The sequence below is a fragment of the Callorhinchus milii genome, unplaced genomic scaffold (assembly GCF_018977255.1).
Source record: "Callorhinchus milii isolate IMCB2004 unplaced genomic scaffold, IMCB_Cmil_1.0 Scaffold3, whole genome shotgun sequence".
Lineage (NCBI taxonomy): Eukaryota > Metazoa > Chordata > Chondrichthyes > Chimaeriformes > Callorhinchidae > Callorhinchus > Callorhinchus milii.
Window position 1 is genome coordinate 86,972,257 of NW_024704744.1, and position 18,173 is coordinate 86,990,429.

At 40.3% G+C, this 18,173-nt stretch overlaps 1 protein-coding gene across 2 annotated transcripts; it reads left to right on the forward strand.

Moving 5' to 3' along the window:
* Positions 1-94: 94 nt before the first annotated feature.
* Positions 95-17,105, forward strand: bpnt1 (bisphosphate nucleotidase 1). 2 transcript variants are annotated; one of them, XM_007904526.2, is made up of 8 exons: positions 95-137; positions 9,511-9,615; positions 9,999-10,106; positions 10,638-10,686; positions 11,212-11,303; positions 12,978-13,175; positions 13,531-13,636; positions 16,422-17,105. In XM_007904526.2, the coding sequence occupies exons 1-8, from the start codon at positions 120-122 to the stop codon at positions 16,568-16,570; spliced, it is 825 nt and encodes a 274-aa protein (XP_007902717.1). In that variant the 5' UTR covers positions 95-119; the 3' UTR covers positions 16,571-17,105. The 2 variants fall into 2 exon arrangements, with proteins under 2 accessions (XP_007902717.1, XP_007902716.1); XM_007904525.2 differs by lacking the exon at positions 95-137 and adding an exon at positions 2,305-2,543.
* The last annotated feature ends 1,068 nt before the right edge of the window (positions 17,106-18,173 follow it).

The following is an 18,173-nucleotide window of genomic DNA, read 5'->3' on the forward strand; positions in this document are numbered from 1 at the left end:
GGCGCTGACCCCACAGCTGACTCTGGCGCCGCGCCCCCTCCTGTACGGAAGCCGCAGAGGCTCAGCTCCACACCTCAAAACGCACTCTCGCTGCCCCAGCGCCGCTGTGCGGAGTGTCAATGTGGAGGAACAATGAGGTGGGAGTGAAGGGAGGAACCATCACAACCATAATCCTTGCATTTGATGCAGCGCCTTGTCACGCCTTCGAGACGTCTCAGAGCGCGGCTCAGAATCTACTGTAAAGTAGAATTGACTGTGTGTTTTGCAGGTCGTGAAGAGAGGTAGAAAAAAGCTAAGAGATAGCAAGACATTGCATTCCCGTCTGCCGCTCCAAAGTTAGGAGAAATATTCTCAAGTGCTCCGATACGTTATCTTATGCGAAGGGCACTTTATAAATGCATAGCCTGTTGTTGCATCTTGCATGTGCTATCATCCACACACAGTTGTATTTTGTTTTCCTCTACGCACTGTTTGTTATTGTCGTATTTTGTATCTTTGTATTTTCAGTGCCTGGGGATGTCCTCCCGACATGGAAGACGCGATACAACACGTAATTTTGTTGTTGTTATACTCTACACACTTGTTGTAACTTGTACATTCTGTCACCTACACATCTGAAACAATGGAGCTGGACAGCGCAGAACATGTCCAACTTCCTTATTATTTTTGTGAACCTGTGAGAACCGCTCCAGAGATACAACAATAACAAAAACAACAACAACTTGCATTTATATAGCACCCCTCATGCATGGCAGAGTCCCAGAGCACTTGAAGTAAATGGACACTGGAGTGCAGTTTCTATGGGTCGGTATTTTCTTACAGCAAGGAGGTTTCATTTTTGCAACTTCCTATGAAGGAATACCGTTAAGAAATATCGCAAATTAAACCCCAAATTAGTGGCCTTTCTTACCTTATTTCAGTAGCTGACACATTGCAAACATTTTGTTTTACTTCCTAGCTGTGTGTTCCAATGTCACTATGTCAGTGACTAGGGTTTAAAACTAATAATTAATATTTCTTGCAAGAGTTTGGCAATAGTGGTCATGCAATATTTAGGAAATTTAGATATTGGGCCATAATGTTGCATTCTAATAAGAGGAGCCACTTCCCTTGTTAAGTTATTCGATTTTAATCCACTGATCTTCAAACTAATCTTGGCAGAATTCCTTGTTAGGGACACAGCAGAAGCACAATGTTAATCATTTATTATGCATTAAAAGTAACAAACAGTAAGCTAAGATCTATTAGTAAATTAGCTCTTCATCATTGTTGCTGAAAGAAATTTGATTATTTTCTTTTTAGGTTTTTGTCAAACATCTGACACAAATCTAAAGTTAGCCAACTTGCATCCATGTGCAAAAGGCTTTCTCTGTGTGACACTAAACTCGCACATTATAGACTTGTGGTGTGTCACAGAGGTGGAATTGTTTTTATTGAACAAAAGATGGTGAAAGCGGAGACATAAGCAAAGTCTTTAAAATGCCACCATTTTCGAGATGATGTAGATATGATCTGACACCATGGGCACAGAATCTAAGGGCTTAATGTTTTTTAAAAAGCTTCGAGCAACACAAGATAGTGTAGTCACTGTGTATTTGAAGGCGAATGCAGCAGCCAATTTGCCAGCCGCCCTATAAAACAGCCACAAAGTGAGCAAATTAAGTAAGGCTGCATTTGTACGGTCTTACGTAGGCATCGCCCTTGCCCTTGCCCTGGACCTGACCAGTTGCTGCCAGTCAGGAGCCTGCCAGGTGAGTGAAGTGAAGTGAGTGACAGAGCACTTTTTTGTTGGTGAAGCTGGAGGAGGTTTTGGGACCCAGCGCTGTGGAGAGAGGCTGATTGTGAAAGAAAAAGAAAACTGAGCTGCCTTTCAAAGAGCTGCCTATCAAAGAGTTGGTATAAAGTGGAGCCAAAGCCTGGTGGGTGGGAGCAGCTTCCTATTGTGTGTTAGAGAGAGAGCAGTTATCTTCAGTGAGTGTGTTAGAGAGAGAGAGAGAGAGCAGAGATCCCCAGTGAGTGTTAGAGAGAAAGAGAGCAGAGATCCCCAGTGAGTGTGTTAGAGAGAGAGCAGAGATCCCCAGTGAGTGTTAGAGAGAGAGAGAGAGCAGAGACCCCCAGTGAGTGTGTTAGAGAGAGAGAGAGCAGAGACCCCCAGTGAGTGTTAGAGAGAGAGAGAGAGCAGAGAGCCCCAGTGAGTGTGTTAGAGAGAGAGAGAGAGAGCAGAGAGCCCCAGTGAGTGTGTTAGAGAGAGAGAGAGAGCAGAGACCTCCAGTGAGTGTTAGAGAGAGAGAGAGAGAGCAGAGACCCCCAGTGAGTGTTAGAGAGAGAGAGAGAGAGCAGAGACCCCCAGTGAGTGTGTTAGAGAGAGAGAGCAGAGACCCCAGTGAGTGTGTGAGTGTGTTAGAGACTCTCTGCTGTTGACCATGACCTCCAGCCCCTCTCTGCTCCTGCGCCTGGTCGCCAGCTCCTTCTCCATCGCTGAGAAAGCGCAGAGCATCATCCACAAGGTGATCCAGGAAGGTGACCTGGGCATCGTGGAGAAGGTGTGTACCAGCTGACACTGCCTGTGGGTTTGGGGGGGGATAATACAACATAAACTCCATAATGTGGCTGTAGATTGGTGAGCAGTCAGGGAGTGGGAATGTTCTGTCTGTTCTCAGCTGCTACTCCTGCAAACCATCCTTCCTCCCTCCTCCCCCCACCCCCAGCCAGTGGCAGGCAGTCAGCTACAGCAATACAGTATACACTTTTTAAGCACCTAGTAGTGTCTTTTCCAAGTCTTATTTTGTAAATTGCTCTCTCTTTCCCCATATCCCTTGTTACACTCAGTCTACTTACTCTGGGTCTAACAAGTGCTCTGGGATGCTACCCTGTGTGAAGGCTGCTATATAAATGCATATTTTGGTTAATAATACTCTTTGCATTGGATATAGCGCTTTTCACGTCTTCGAGATGTCGCAAAACACTTCACAGAATATACTGTAAAAGTGAATTGACTATATATTTGTGGGCGATCCATGGCAGCCAATTGCATACAGCAGTGTCCCACACTTCAGTCGTGGATTGAAGTGACCAATTTTTATTATTTTTTTTCTTGAGGGATTATTATCGGGTGTGTGGAGTAAGGAAACTTGCCCAAGGTTTCGCTCTGCTGGAAATCGAACCCAGGCCTCTCGCTTGCGAGGCGAGTATTCTAACCACTGAACTACAGGACTCCTAAAACTCCCTATAGGGCTAAGACTATTGGGTAACATTAATTTTATTTCCATGGTTGAATTGAATATTGGGCATCAAGGTACCTCTCTGAGATGCTACCCAATGTGAGGGGCACTATATAAATGGTGGTTGTTGTTGATCTGCTGGATTTCTATTTTATATATATCTTTGTGTGTCAAAAGATTCATTTATGGTGTTCATTTACAGTGCTGACGTGTAACAGGTATTTGTGTGGAACTGGTATCCTGAAATTGTACACTTTTATTCATTCTACTTCCTGTCTCTAGGCAAAGCTTAAGCAAAACAGAATTGTGCAATCTAAGGAGCCTTCAACTCTTCACCAACATTACAAATCTTAAGTGTAGTGCAGTAAGCCACTTAAGAACTTATCAATTTTTTTTATGGTTTGCTTTGCTGCTGCTCACATGGTGCAGCTAATATTCAATATTCAATTTTAATATTCAATTCAACCTTGGAAGCGAAGGTTGTGGCCTTTCATTGCTGCCTTATAGGACTTAACAAAATGATAGTGTAAAACATTATTTGAAAATCCCTCTTCAAAAACACTGGCTTTGAGGAATAGGAATCCAGGATGCTAGCTCACAACTGTTGTCAGTCAGCTTTGGGTACTCCTGTTATTCAGAATTGAGTTATTTCAAAATGTATTTTAAAGCTGTCCCATAATTAATGATCAGAAAGCTTTTAAGAATGCTATAATTTCAATTATTGTATAATGAATGCCTTTTTCCAAATGTTCTGTGTTAGCCACCAAGCAACATGTTCCTTTTTGCCTATAATGCAGTAATTGTTTCATTTTGATTAATCTATACTAATAAAGATGAAATGTGTGTGTCTATGTGTCAAACCAATAATGCAATAACTGATTGACATGATTTATACCTCATCGGAAAGGTCTTGCAAGTGGGAGTGTCATGGGCATATCGTTTTTCGGGGATCTCCTATTGTTGATGAGCTATATTTCAAAAATGTTTTAATTAGGCCCCAAAATATGAGGCATGCATTGTATTCTATAATAATATCCTTGCATTTGATGTAACGCTTTTCATGTCTTTTAGATGTCTCAAAGCGCTTCCCAGAATATACTGTAAAGTGAATTGACTATTGTATTTGTGGGCAAAACTCGGCTGCTAATTTCACACGGCAGTGTCCCACAAACAGTCATGGATTGAAGTGACCAATTTTTTTTTTTCTTGAGGGATTATTATTGGGCGTGTGGAGTAAGGAAACTTGCCCAAGGTTTCGCTCTGCCGGGAATTGAACCCAGGTCTCTCGCTTGCGAGGCGAGCTCTCTAACCACTGAGCTACAGGATCTTGAATCCTGAGCTAAATTTGAGGAAGAGAGTAAGGGTCGGAGTTAGATTAACACCTGTACTAACAAACAACTTAAATCCTGAAAGCTACTAAGAAGAGGTAAAATTGGATAAGGTCATCTCTTCTGTATTTTGCAAGAGGTCATGGTTTATCGAGGTTCAATAGATTCAGCAGTTATTAAAGTATAAGACATCATGATGTATTAAAGTCTGTTTAAGCCAAGTAGTGAAACTATTTTTAAAGTATTGCTGGTGTGCTATATTTATTGTTTTTGTGTCGCTGTGCCACATTTGGGAAAGTTATGGTTTACTGGTACTTGTCAAAATAAATGAGAATAATTGAAGAGAAATAAAAGTGTTGTGTTCTGTATGATCGCTCTGGCTGGGCTCGTATCTTTGAGAAAAATGAGAAGTGAAGGATTGCACCTGGAAGGAATGTGTAATTCACGTGTAAAGAAAAGAGACAAGAGTACCATGACATTTCATTAAATCTGATGTATTGCATCTTCTTTGTTAATAATTGCAATTTTGATTTATATGGGGAAATGATGGACAACACAACTTGCATTTATACAGTGCAATCGTGTAATTCAGAATTTCTCGGGAGGAAAATCAAATCTCAAAATGTACTTTAAGCTGTAAGACAACGTTGAATACAGCCTTTGTACATTTCCTTAATATTGTATTTATGGAAATGGGTCCCAAAAAAAGTAATGCGTTTGTTTTTAAACTTTCTTGTAGGTGACATGGATTGATTTATTATATTAAGTTCTGAATCTGCATCTTAAATATATGAATATGTTCAAAGATATGTACTGATTGGATTACTGATTATAGAATAGAGCTGGATATGTCAATTCCGTGGTATGATGTAGAATTGAATGAACAGCTGATACAATGTAGTCATCTCTGTCCATTATGTAAGATTTTGTTTCTTCACTGTATAGGAGTTTTGTAATTTAAGATATTGCTGAACTGTTTGTGGAGCAACAACGTAAAAAAATTCCTGCAGTCTTTGAACACCCATTTCTCCAATATTACTCAAGAATGAATTATGAAACCTTAGAACACTAGAATTTTGTTTTAATAATTGCATAAGTGGTGGTGTGCACATACGCTCTGCAACAAGCAAAGTGTATAATTTCAAAACTGTTGTTTTGTGGTTCCAATCCTAATTAAAAATGTTAGCCAACTTTTAAGAACTGTCTACAAGAGGACTTGACTCACCATTGTCTTGCCTAAATCCTTTGTTCGTATGTATTCAGCATCTCTCTCTGCCTCCACACCCTGGAATTCTATCCTGCAATCTCTCTGCCTCACCCCCTCCCTTGCCTCCTTCAAGTCTCAGCTAAATTACTTCCTCTTCGATTACCTTAAATTTCCTGCCCTCCACTCCTCCTGATCCCAATTCAGGTCCCAAAACCTCTGACTCTCCAGGGCCCTGGGACATCTTTCCAACATGAAGGGCGCTTTGCAACTGTAATTTGTTGTTGTGAGTATCAACCACTCAATTGATGGTGGGCATCACAGTCAAGCCTGATCTCTTGCCTCCCAGTTGCCACACAAGGACACAACCAATCTGGGTTTCCCCTCCTCAATCCTGGTAAGGCTGGAGGCAATTTAACCTCGCACACAGCCTCCACTCAGGTCATCAAACTCAGCAGAGCATGATTCGAACCAGCCAGCTCCTGGTCTGTAAACTGCAGCCTCCATCCACGATGCCATTGACTTACACTTTTTGCATGCTGCATCAGAGTCCATTACCATCCATGCCCTGTGAATTTTTTTTCAACATCTTCATAAAATGTCAACCATAAGGTTAACAAAGTGTCTTATAAACAAAAAAGACCCATAGTGAGTCACCCCATAAGCACCTGCTCTGTAAGCACAACCAGGTGTGACCCTCTTGTTAGTAACCTTGAAGGTATGAGAACATGTAGAACTGTAGAAATTTACCACACGGAAGGTGGTCATTTGGCTCATCATTCCTTGCTGTAAGGTACAAAAATTCATCACTAAATCATTTCTATTTGTTTTTCCAAATGATAAATTGTTTAATGCAACTGTTTGTTAATGTGCTATTTTAGTTGCGGTGTTACTGGTTCTATATATTGTACCAGGAAGCTTATTGATAAATATATTGCTGGCAGGGGAGAAAGAAAACTATTGTGCAGATCCAACAATGGAGTCATTGTGGATATTATCCACTGAATATCTGGTGTATAATATGGGGAAAATGTTTGATAAGGAACTATTTAGATATAAAAATAATAATCCTTATGTTTGGTATAATGCTCTTCATATCGGGAGGCTATCCCAAAGCGCTTCATGGTATATACTGTAAAGTACAGTGACTGTGTTTTGTGGTTAAATAAATGTGTACACCTTGTTACATTCACTCCTTTGTTTTCTATGCCTGTCTGTTTTTCAAAATATGTTCTGTAAAGTTTGTGTTTGCTAAAAGCATTAGCCAACCTGAGTGCAGTTAGTAATTACCCATTGTGCTCAGGGAAACTCAGAAAGTTCGGTATAACTTGTGGATGAAGTTTTGCCCACAAAATATACAGTCAACTCACTTTACAGTATATTCTGTGAAGCCCTTTAAGACATCCGAAGACATGGTAAGGCACTATATCAAATGAAAGGATGATTACTATAATAACTGGTGCATGCACATTATAAATGTATTGAATAGCCCTTTAAATAATTTATTATGTATTTAATGTTGTTTTGGATCCTTATGATGTTATCAAGTCTGACACTAGCGTTGATTGCAACAATGTGGGGGTAACTGACTATAATTTTCATAAGTGAATAGGAAGGTGTACTGTTTCTCTTTTGGGTCACTTAAAGGATGATTTGGGTTGGACCATAAAAAAGGCACCAATTACAGCAAGTAATTGATGAAAGTGCAATTTGCTTTCCAGCGATAATCGTCCTTCCAAACAAAGTGGTCACTCAATCTACGACTATTTGTGGGACACTGCTGTGTGCAGTTGGCTGCTGTGTTTCGCCCATAAAATATATAGTCAATTCACTTTACACTATATTCTGTGAAACACTCTGAGATGTCTTGAAGATGTGATAAGGCACTATATCCAATGCTATTATAAGTTTTACTTGTGGAACAATGTAAGGGGGTATTATTGCAAGGATTATTATTATAATATTGTGGGTGTACATATATGGGTGTAGAACCGTCTCAACTAGTGCACCATTAGTACACAATTAGTAAAAGGTATAAAAGACCTAGTGGGTGTGAATTAAGAAGATTTAGTAAGGTGTCCTTAATCAGTAGAGAACTCAAGGAAAGATGAAGATAGCCTTATAATATTGATAGATAGTCGAAATGCTCATTAATTTAGGGTACTCCAAAAAACAGGTACAATGAACTAGAGGACCTCTAGATTAGGGATGAGGTCATTTTGATCTTAGGGTTCTGTAGTGGACAAAAATAGTATATAAGAAATGAGTTTCTAGCAATCATTGGAAACGGAACAGTCAGAGAATCCTGAAGCTATCCCTTACAATTTGTGCAGACTGATCACCTATACTGTTGTAATAAAACTTTGATTCCAATATTCTAAGTTTTGAAATACATCTGTTGTTCAACATTGAATGTGTAAGCCCTTTGGAGGGAAGGGGATGAGGTTGACAATGAGGATTGCAGAATTTTCAGACAGTGACTGATGAAAGTGCAATTTGAAAATGTAAGCTTATTATCCTGTGCCTTTTAGACTAGGATATGAGATGTTAAAATGGGAATACGCTTAAATTGAGACCAATTCCTTTTTTGCTTTTTTTTCCCTGCAGCTTTAATGCCACCTTAGAAAGGTTCCAGGCTATGATTTCATCACTGCACACCCTTAAAAAATTGAATTCACTTAAAAGGTTGCTCCACATGCTTAACGTAGTGCTTAAATATTTATAATTTGGCAGCGATGAAGACTGGTGCAACTTTTGTGCCCAAGGGAATTTTCAGTGAAATTTGTGTTTGATGTTAAACAGTTATTGAAATTTCTGCCCAAATAAATTTATAGTACAGAAGGAGGCCATTTGGACCATTGTGCTTGTGCCGGCTTCTCGTGGCCTTAGAAAACAATTCACAATTCCATAGTACGCTGAATATATTTTGCTTCTCCTCACTGATTGTGAATTTGCAGCGGGAGGAAATTTAAGTTGAACCTGCATGCTGCAGCACGAATAACCCATTGTTTAATTGTACATTGTAGGTAGGGCTGGTAATGTTGACTGCTGTTCCTGCACACTGTTGTCCTATCTAGCTAGTTGAGATCGGGATCCTTGTGGTAAAGTTCGTTTAATGATTTATAAAATCTATCCTATGAATAAGAATATCAATCCATGCCAAGTAGTCAAACAGAACAGTAAAAAAANCGACTTCCAGATTCTTGAGTGATGCATTAATCTTTTGAATGCACAGTGAATAAATACCACCTTTGCCCACCTCACAGTAATTATTAAAATAGCCTGGATCTGAGACCCTCAGCGCATGAAATAACAATGCACATCTGTCTGTAGCAGAGAAAACATTTCAGATCAAAATTGAAGACTAATGTTGCATTAGCTGTACTGATTCGTTGATTAATATTGTTGAATGGTATGTAAATACAACTACTGCTGATACCAAAAATAATATTTAGAGTATAGGTAGTATGGGAAGTGAAATTGAATTAGGTGTCTCTTGTGGAGAAAAACACTAGTGCTTGTTTAATGAGCTAAATATTTTTTTTCTGTGCTGTAATGTTCTATGACTCTAAATTGACTAGCTGTACTGCTTCAGTTGTCCTGCATATAATACTATACAGAAAGCAGGGCAAACTTATTGTATCTCAGACGTTAAGTTAAATGGAAATCATGGGGTTGCTGTGTATGCATCAAGATTTGTTGTGAAAGAAAATACATAATTGTCACCAAGTCCTAATTTCTTACTGTGCAAATGCAGACTGCAGCCAATGACCTACAAACAAAAGCCGATCGGTTGGTCCAGAAAAGCATCTGTTCTTCGCTGGCACGCAAGTTTCCTAAACTAACCATCATTGGAGAGGAGGTAAGGGCATTGGCTAAAATCCTGCATTTAAATGATTTTAATTTCCCAGTTTGATGTGTTCTGCACAGTTCACTTATCTAGCTATAATGAATTTTAAATTCAGGCTAGTTAATTTCATATCTACCCTTCAAATCTGTGGTATAAAACCTGTCTAAAGTTTTCACTTGTGCTTGTCCTGAAGTACAACTTTACAGTGGCCAAAGACGGCATGTTATTGTTCAAAAACACATTGGACTCTTCCAACTAATTGAAAAATCTGGTGTGTCGTCAGGGATGGCCTTTGAAGTAGGTATTTCAAGGTAGTTGGTAGATAACAAAGTGGTAGGTATTAAACAATGCTGTTTACATCAATTACAGTGTTTTAACATGGGTCTGCTTTTCAGGATTTGCCTACCGAAGAGTTGGATGGAGAGTTAATTGAAGCGGGTCACTCTGAAGAAATTCTGAAGTACGTCTGTCCAGCTCAGTACAACAACATTAAGGAAGAAGAGGTAAGTTATCATTGATTCAGAATGAATTCCTCTTGGAAGTAGCAAAATTCAGTTTATTAAATGTTAAGATACAAGTAATTTTTCAATTATAGGATCTAGCGTAAATATAATCTTAGTGATTTTTAAGATGCTCAGGGAACACAAAGCAAGTCCAGGTGTCCACTGCTCAATCCCATCCCTATCTTCTTGGAACTTTCCTCCACTTTGTCTTGCTGACTTGTTTTCAATAAGTTTCCGAAGTAATTGTCTATAAACATGCATTAGTCCACAACTTTAAATTTATTTCATCCCTGCTTAGTATACACGGTGGTACAGTAGCGTCCTGTGATCCTTTTTTCTCCTGTCACATTGTTTCCGTCCCTCCAGAAAATAAGTTGCTCATTTCATGGCTAATTGTGGGACACTGCTGTGGACAAATTGGCTACTGTGTTCATCTACAAAAATATAATCGCTACACTTTACTGTAAATCTCAATGATGTGATAAGGTACTGCATCAAATGTAAGTATTATTATGCTTGTCCCTTTTTCAGTTAGTGGTGTGGGTTGATCCTGTTGATGGTACAAAGGAGTATACAGAAGGTAAGCTCATCAATTATGAATTAGACCCTGCAACATTTTGGTTTTGCCTGAAGTTTGTTCTATAACAACTTGTGTTTATATAGCGCCCTTCACACAGGGTAGCGTCCCAGAGTGCTTGACATTGGCTGAGTCTGACACCTGAGCCAGAGGGAGGGGGGAGGTGACCTTAAGCAATTTAAAAAGGAAGGTCTTTAGGTGGGATTTGAAAGTAGGGAGGGGGCAAGGCAGTGGGATTGAAGGAAAGAGTTCCGAAGTTTGGGGGCATAGTGGCTGAAGGCACTGCCATAGATGGTGGAGCGGAAGGGACAGGGGACAAACCGGAGGCCAGAGCCAGCGTGAGGGGTGCTATATAAATGCTTGTTGTTTTCATTTTAACTCCTGTGCAGAGACATGGGTAACATTGAGCCTTTGAATGATGAACATTACCATGACCTCCTGTTTTCTATTTGGCAACCTGTTCGTGTTTGCGGTAATGATGTCCATTACATGTTGTGCTTAAGGTGAATCCAGTATTTTGATCTTCAGGCCTCTTGGACCACGTGACTGTTCTTATTGGTATTGCTTACGGTGGGAAAGCAATAGCTGGTGTTATCAACCAACCGTATTACAACTACCAGGTATGACTACCTCACTCCTTGACTTTGATTTCCAGCTATTTTGCCAAGTGAAATCAGAAGAGAAAATTCAGACTAAGAATGACCCTGGGCTGCTTTTAAGCATCCTCCAGGAATTGATTTCAGAGTGACTTGGTAACGGTCTGAGAGGAGCATCTCTCAGTCGCTGCTACTAACTAGTTGTGGGAGTAAAGAGCTCTCAAAAAGGGAACAAAATATAGGGGATACTGATACCTTAATGATTATACCAGCAAATGTAAAGAACTCAGTGGACATTGCCTCTCTAGCTTTTGCTAATATAATACAAGGCAGGCCAAGTGTCTTTTTTGTATAGAGCATTTTCTGATATCCAGAAGAAGTTATGCATATCGCTCACCAGAATCATTCCCCCTTAAGTTTGTAGAACAGATTTAATTATCTGCATTTGTTCACTACTATAAGACGTAGGACCAGGAGTAGGCCATTTGGTCCCTCGAGCCTGCCCCGCCATTTAATAAGATCATGGCTGATCTTCTAACCTAATTCCATTTACCCATCCTATCCCCATATCCCTTAATCTCTCTATCATTTAGAGATCTATCAACCTCAGTCTTGAATATGTTCAAGGACTGAGCATCCACAGCCTTTTGGGGTATAGAATTCCACAAATTCACTGCCCTCTGAGTAAAGAAATGTTTCCTCAAATCAGTTCGAAAAGGCTCCCCCTTAATCTTGATACTATGACCCCTAGTTTTAGATTTTTCAACCAAAGGAAACAGTCTCACGACCTCTACCCTATCGAGACCTTTAAGAATCTTATAGGTTTCTATAAGATCACCTCTAATTCTTCTATATTCTGGAGAATATAGGCCTAGTTTACTCAACCTATCCTCATAGGTCAACCCCCACATCCCAGGAACCAACATAGTGAATCTACGCTGCACCCTCTCTAAGTCCTTTCTTAAATAATAATTAGACCGAAACTGCACACAATATTCTAGGTGCAGTCTCACCAAGGCCTTATACAACTGCAGCAAGACTTCCTACTCTTGTACGCTAACCCTTTTGCAATGAACGCTAACATGGCATTAGCTTTCCTAGTTGCTTGCTGTACCTGATTACTAACTTTTTGTGACTGGTGTACAAAGACATCCAAATCCCTCTGAACACTAACATTGACTAGTCTCTCCCCTGTAGAAAATAATCCGCTTTTTTATTTTTACTACCTAGATGAATAACTTCACACTTCCCCACGTTATACTCCACCTGCCACCTTCTTGCCCACTCACCTAGTCTGTCTATTTCCCTTTGCATTCTTTGTGTGTCAACCTGACAGCTTACTCTCCCACCTAGCTTCGTATTGTCCGCGAATTTAGATACATAAAGTTTTATTTCCTCATCTAAATCATTGATATAGACTGTAAATAATTGAGACCCAAGCACTGTTCCTTGTGGCACTCCACTAGTCACGTCCTGCCAATCTGAGAAGGACCCGTTTATCCCTACTCTGTTTTCTTCCTGTTAGCCACTCTCCAATCCATGCTAATATATTACCTTTAATTCCAAGAACAATTAATCTTGCACAATCGTTCATTACACTTATGTGTGCAAATCCTTAACTGTCCAACGCCTTGGGACGTCCTCTCGACTTGAAAGGCGCTGTATACACATGTAATATTGTATTTATTTCTCATTCAGGCTGGGGCTGATGCTGTGCTCGGTCGGACCATTTGGGGGATTGTGGGACTGGGAGCTTACGGATTCCAACTGAAAGAGGTGCCAGAGGGAAAACGCATCATCACCACCACCCGCTCCCATAGCAACCAGCTGGTAAACGACTGCATCAGCGCCATGAATCCTGATGAAGTGATCCGGGTCGGAGGAGCTGGCAACAAGGTACGAGTGGAAAAGCGAGCAATAATATTGCAACCTAGGAAAAGCTGATTCCATCAACCTTATTTTTTAGAGAGTAAACCAACCTATTTTCACCTTTTATGGGAAGATGTAGTTGTTTTTGTTGAAGTTGTCAGCTTCCCTCTCGGTGCTTTGTTTATTGCAGGGATGCATTTCGTGAACTCGCCAAGTGACCGATGATTGCTGGCAGAATTTAACATGCTACATGCACTGCAGAGTTGTGACACTCACTGCAGACCAAGCTCCACCAGTTTCTCTTGTGCTTCTGACTTGCACTATAACCTGAGAAAGATGTTTGCCGTTCAACTATTCCTTTTTTTAATCCCTTCTCTGCCAGATAATACAGCTTATTGAGGGAAAGGCTTCTGCCTATGTATTTGCCAGTCCAGGCTGCAAGAAATGGGACACCTGTGCTCCAGAGGCTATCCTTCATGCTGTTTCAGGTATGTAACATCAGATCCTGAATTTCCCCTAAGCAATGTTGAAAACTGCAATAAACGTATGTCATGTATATCTACATGAAGCGAGTTTTATCATAGTATCAAATGCTATTATTATTGGTATTAGTAAGCACCTTTATTGAAAGAATTCTTCCCTCATCCAAATACATCAAAAAGCTTCTGCATGCTATCAGATTTGTGGTTCACTGATGGTGCAGATTGACTCCTGTATCAAATATTTTCAAAGTGTTGGGAAAATGAATCCCAGGTTCGGTCAAACGACTCGACAAATACCAAATATGGTGTGACACACCTTTGAATGTTTTATTTCGATACCTAACAGATAATATCAATCATACAATACAAAGAAAAGTAAATGATCCAGTAAGCAATACTAGAATACAATGATTATATCAAAGTGTAATGATTATACTTGACTATTATATTAAAAACACATTGGTTCTTTGTCTTCCCTCTCTTGAGCCCGAGCAGCTTAGTGATATACTCACAAACTTATGGTGTCCCTCTGATCTCTGTACCGGACCCCTTGATGCTAGCCTGACTGAGTCTCGATGAGGTCTTCCCTTTGTTCTGTCTAAGATAGGAGATTGATCAGTTTAGGTCTATATCTGGGTTTTTTTATTCTGTTATGTGGACCATTAGTACATTCCTTTTAAGTGAATGGTTATCTCTTATTAGTTTCCCGGGATGGTACCAAAGTCCTCCAGTTCAACCAACTTGCTCGTTAGTTGCAATTCTTGAGGGTTCCGTTCTGTTGCTTGGCAGACCCTGTCAGAATCTAGAGTCTTATTGCTAAGCTGAGATCCTGTGTCGACCGGTACCTTGGACTGTTACTATAACAACAACTTGGATTTATATAGCGCCCTCCACGCCGGACGGAGTCTCAGAGTGCTTCACAGTAACAGATCCCAGGGCCAAGCCAGGAGGAAGGGGAGGAAGGTGATGAAAGGCGCAGTCGAAAAGAAAGGTCTTCAGCTGAGACCTGAAAATAGGAAGAGAGGGGGCGAGGTGAAGGGAGTGAGGAAGGGAGTTCCAGAGCTTTTGGGGGTAGTGGCTGAAGGCACAGCTGCTGATGGTGGAGCGGAGGACTCGGGGAATGAGGAGGAGGCCAGACCCGGTTACCTCTGTGGGTTTGTTGTTATTTACTGATAAGTGGTGACCTCCTGCCCTTTTTCAAGGCTGTCTTGTTATTCCTTCAGAAACAGTGAAAACCAGATGGGTCCTATCCCATGACCGTCAGTATTTCTCCATTCTACATTTGTTTAATGTTTCATTATTATTAGACTACAACTTCTATAACAAAAGGAACCAACAATTTGATGCAGATTGACTCCTTCATTTTCAACATCTTTCCATGAAACTGCCATTTTTTCACAGAACTGGCTTTTTCAACATTTTCCAACATTGGAGCTAACATTTCCCAACCCATCAAGGCCCCTCCCATCTGGAGGGCCATCTTTTTACCCGTTGATAGACAGTGAGCACTGGTGCTACATCCCCAGTTTCACCATCTTTAGACTCTGCTCCCAGATTTTGCGCCACGCTCCACAGCCTGGAACTAGATGCTGAAGACTTTGATGTAGTTTGGCCTGACCGCATATGGAATAGCCGTGCAGTCACGCCACTTACCAAAGTATAAGACCTCACTTTTTTGGCGGTTTACTTTGGTGCTGGAAGTCCTTTAAATGAGTCGCAAATGCCCAGCAGGTTTGTGACCGATTGCTGGTCTGAGCAAAAAATGGTGACATTATCAACATCCATGTATACGGAGACCTTGGCTTGTGTGCCTTGGCTGCCTGGTATGGTGACACCTCTAATGCTCTTGTCCCTTTCAATGGCCTGAGCAAATGGCTCTTTGGAGCAGACGAACAGAGCTGGGGACTGGGGACACACCTGCCTGACTCCAGACCTTACAGGGAATGCCTATGTCTCAAATCCATTCACTGTAAGTGCGCTATAGATGTCTCTGTAGAGTAGTCGGAACCAACCAAGCTTTTTCATGCCACTCTAAATGTCTGTACTTGTCCTGTAAGAATAGAGAAAGCTATGGATGTGATTGGGTAACTATTGCTCCATTGTCACTTCCCTGTGATAAAATACAGGATATTGGATTTGCATTAAAGACATTTCCAGTGTCTGGAAACAATGGTCTCGGAAAAGTTTGGTTCATTAAATTGCATGAATTATTTAATAAACAAATCAATGTCGTGATGTCTTAAGCCCTTTGAAATGAAACCACTCCAAGACCAGAATTTGAATCCCAATGAATGTTACAAATGATCTGTGTTTGCGTACTTGTATTTGGTATGGAAACTCTGCTGTCTTTGTGTCTAAAAGGGGCATAATATGTCAAAGCATTTAATTGTATGAAGCTTTGGTGTGCACAATTGGCTGCTGCGTTTAGCCCACAAAATAGACAGTAAATTCACTTTACCATATATTTTGTGAAGCGCTTTGAGATGTCTTGAAGATGTGATAAAGCGCTATATTAAATGCAAGGCTTATTATTTAATAACAATCATAATCTATACATTTGATATAGCTTCTTTCATGTCAAGAGATTGTCCAGGGACTTCTCAGGATTTACTGTAAATTGTAGTAACTATTTATTTTCTAAGTAAGATGTTTTGTTATCTTTTTAAATGTGTGAACACAGATTTTTTGGTGTGTGTGCTTACTGTGTAAAATTGACAAATGCAAGAAATTGTGTTGCAAAAATGACCAATGACACTCAATCTCGATTCTGTAACCTTTACACTTTTTTCAGGTAAACTGACCGACATCCGCGGGAATCCCTTCCAGTATCAAAAAGATGTGAAGCACATGAACTCAGCAGGAGTCCTCGCAACTCTGAGGAATTATGACTACTACGCGAGTCGTGTTCCTGATTCTGTTAAAGAGGCTCTTGTGCCTTGAAGGGTTCCACAGGCAATGAAGAAAATTATTTCAGCAACTAGTAAAATCACATGTCCTTTTTCACCCCATCACAAAAATTAAAAACCTATTCCTTCATGATAGGTATGTAGATTGCACCATTTTCATATAAACTTCTAGCAAACTTGTTTGTTTTCTGACTTGCTCTCCTGATTTGGGTGGTCTGTTAAATTTTTAGTCTTTATACTCGTGAAGATACTTAGACAAATGTGAACATGTATTTTTGCATCTGATTCCATAAGATGACCTTGTTATAAGTGGCTGAAGAGAAGGAAATGAGCTAAATGCATGGAGACGTGATTAATGCCTTTCTACACTGAAAGCAAAATTTGTTCCACGCAAGTGTTTAAAAAGGAATCTCGTGATATTCTTAACTTGGTTATAGTTTCAATGTTACTGTATAATCCATAAAAGGTTTCTTCTTGCATTCCCTAATTTGGAAATCGAGCTAAATGTTTTTACACATTTTTGTATTGCATTAATAAATTTGGGTCAATCTCTTTTAAAAGGTTAAAAAGTTGTGCGATTTTATCATTACTTTAACAATTTCATTTGATTGCCATGAAGTAATGAACACTTAGTTTTTTTCTTCTGCTTTCTAATCCATTTAGTTTTCGAGCTTGTCTAAAACCTTTCAGAATAGTAGCTATAACAAGGCTCCACATTCGGGTAGACTCTGGTGTTGGGTTTATTTGAGGGTTTCAACTGAAACAAAAATAAATTGCAGTAAAGACCTTAATCCTTTTAAATGACTTCCATTATTCATGTCACTTGTTCCTTACAACTTCTAGTCAACAAAAGTGAGTTAAAGACTATGGATTTGAAATAGTCTCCGTCATCCAGGACAGGTGGATGACATTGGAAAGATAGTCCTCTTTGAAAGTCCTCTCCTGCACCAGGCTCTGCGAACCTATCTTGTCTCCCCATCACACAGGGATTACAGTTCAAGATCCTGGTCCTCACCTTCAAAACCCTTCACGGCCTTGCTCATCCCTACCTCTGTGACCTTCTAATCCTAAACTTATCCACTTCCTCTGCTCAGCAGGCTCCGGTCTGTTTCACGTCCCTCACCCGCCCCACCATTGGCGAGCGGCCATTCAGCCTCTCTACCCCCACCCTCTGGAACTCCATCCCACAGCCCCTTTGACTCTTCCCCCTCCCGTGCCTCCTTCAAGATCTGTCTCAAGACCCTCCTCTTCGACTGTGTCTTCAGTCACCCTCCTACCCCTTACCCTCCCTGCTTTCTACCCCTCCTGATCACAACCACCAGCTCGGGTGTGCATACCTGACTGCCCAGCGCCTTGGAAAGTCTTCCTGACGTGAAAAGCGCTTTACAAATATAATTTGTTGTTGTAGAGAAAATAAATGCTGTTAAAATACCAAACCAAATATTTATCCTCAGTGGCCTAAAATTTCCACCTACCCTTACTTAGCCTGTAAACCCGCAATATTCAATCAGTGTTGCACAGCCTTTTGCAAATATTTCTTCACAGATAAAACTTTGGATCAGTGTTTCCATTTTTAAAAAAAAAGTGATGCACATTCTTTGACCTACTAAATTAAACTGGTTGTTTTTAGAGATCTA

Coding starts and splice junctions, on each gene's coding strand:
- bpnt1 (XM_007904525.2), top strand. CDS start 2,424: ATGACCTCCAGCCCCTCTCTGCTCCTGCGCCTGGTCGCCAGCTCCTTC. Junction 2,544..9,510: donor ACCTGGGCATCGTGGAGAAG/GTGTGTACCAGC, acceptor GTGCAAATGCAG/ACTGCAGCCAATGACCTACA. Junction 13,176..13,530: donor TCGGAGGAGCTGGCAACAAG/GTACGAGTGGAA, acceptor CTTCTCTGCCAG/ATAATACAGCTTATTGAGGG.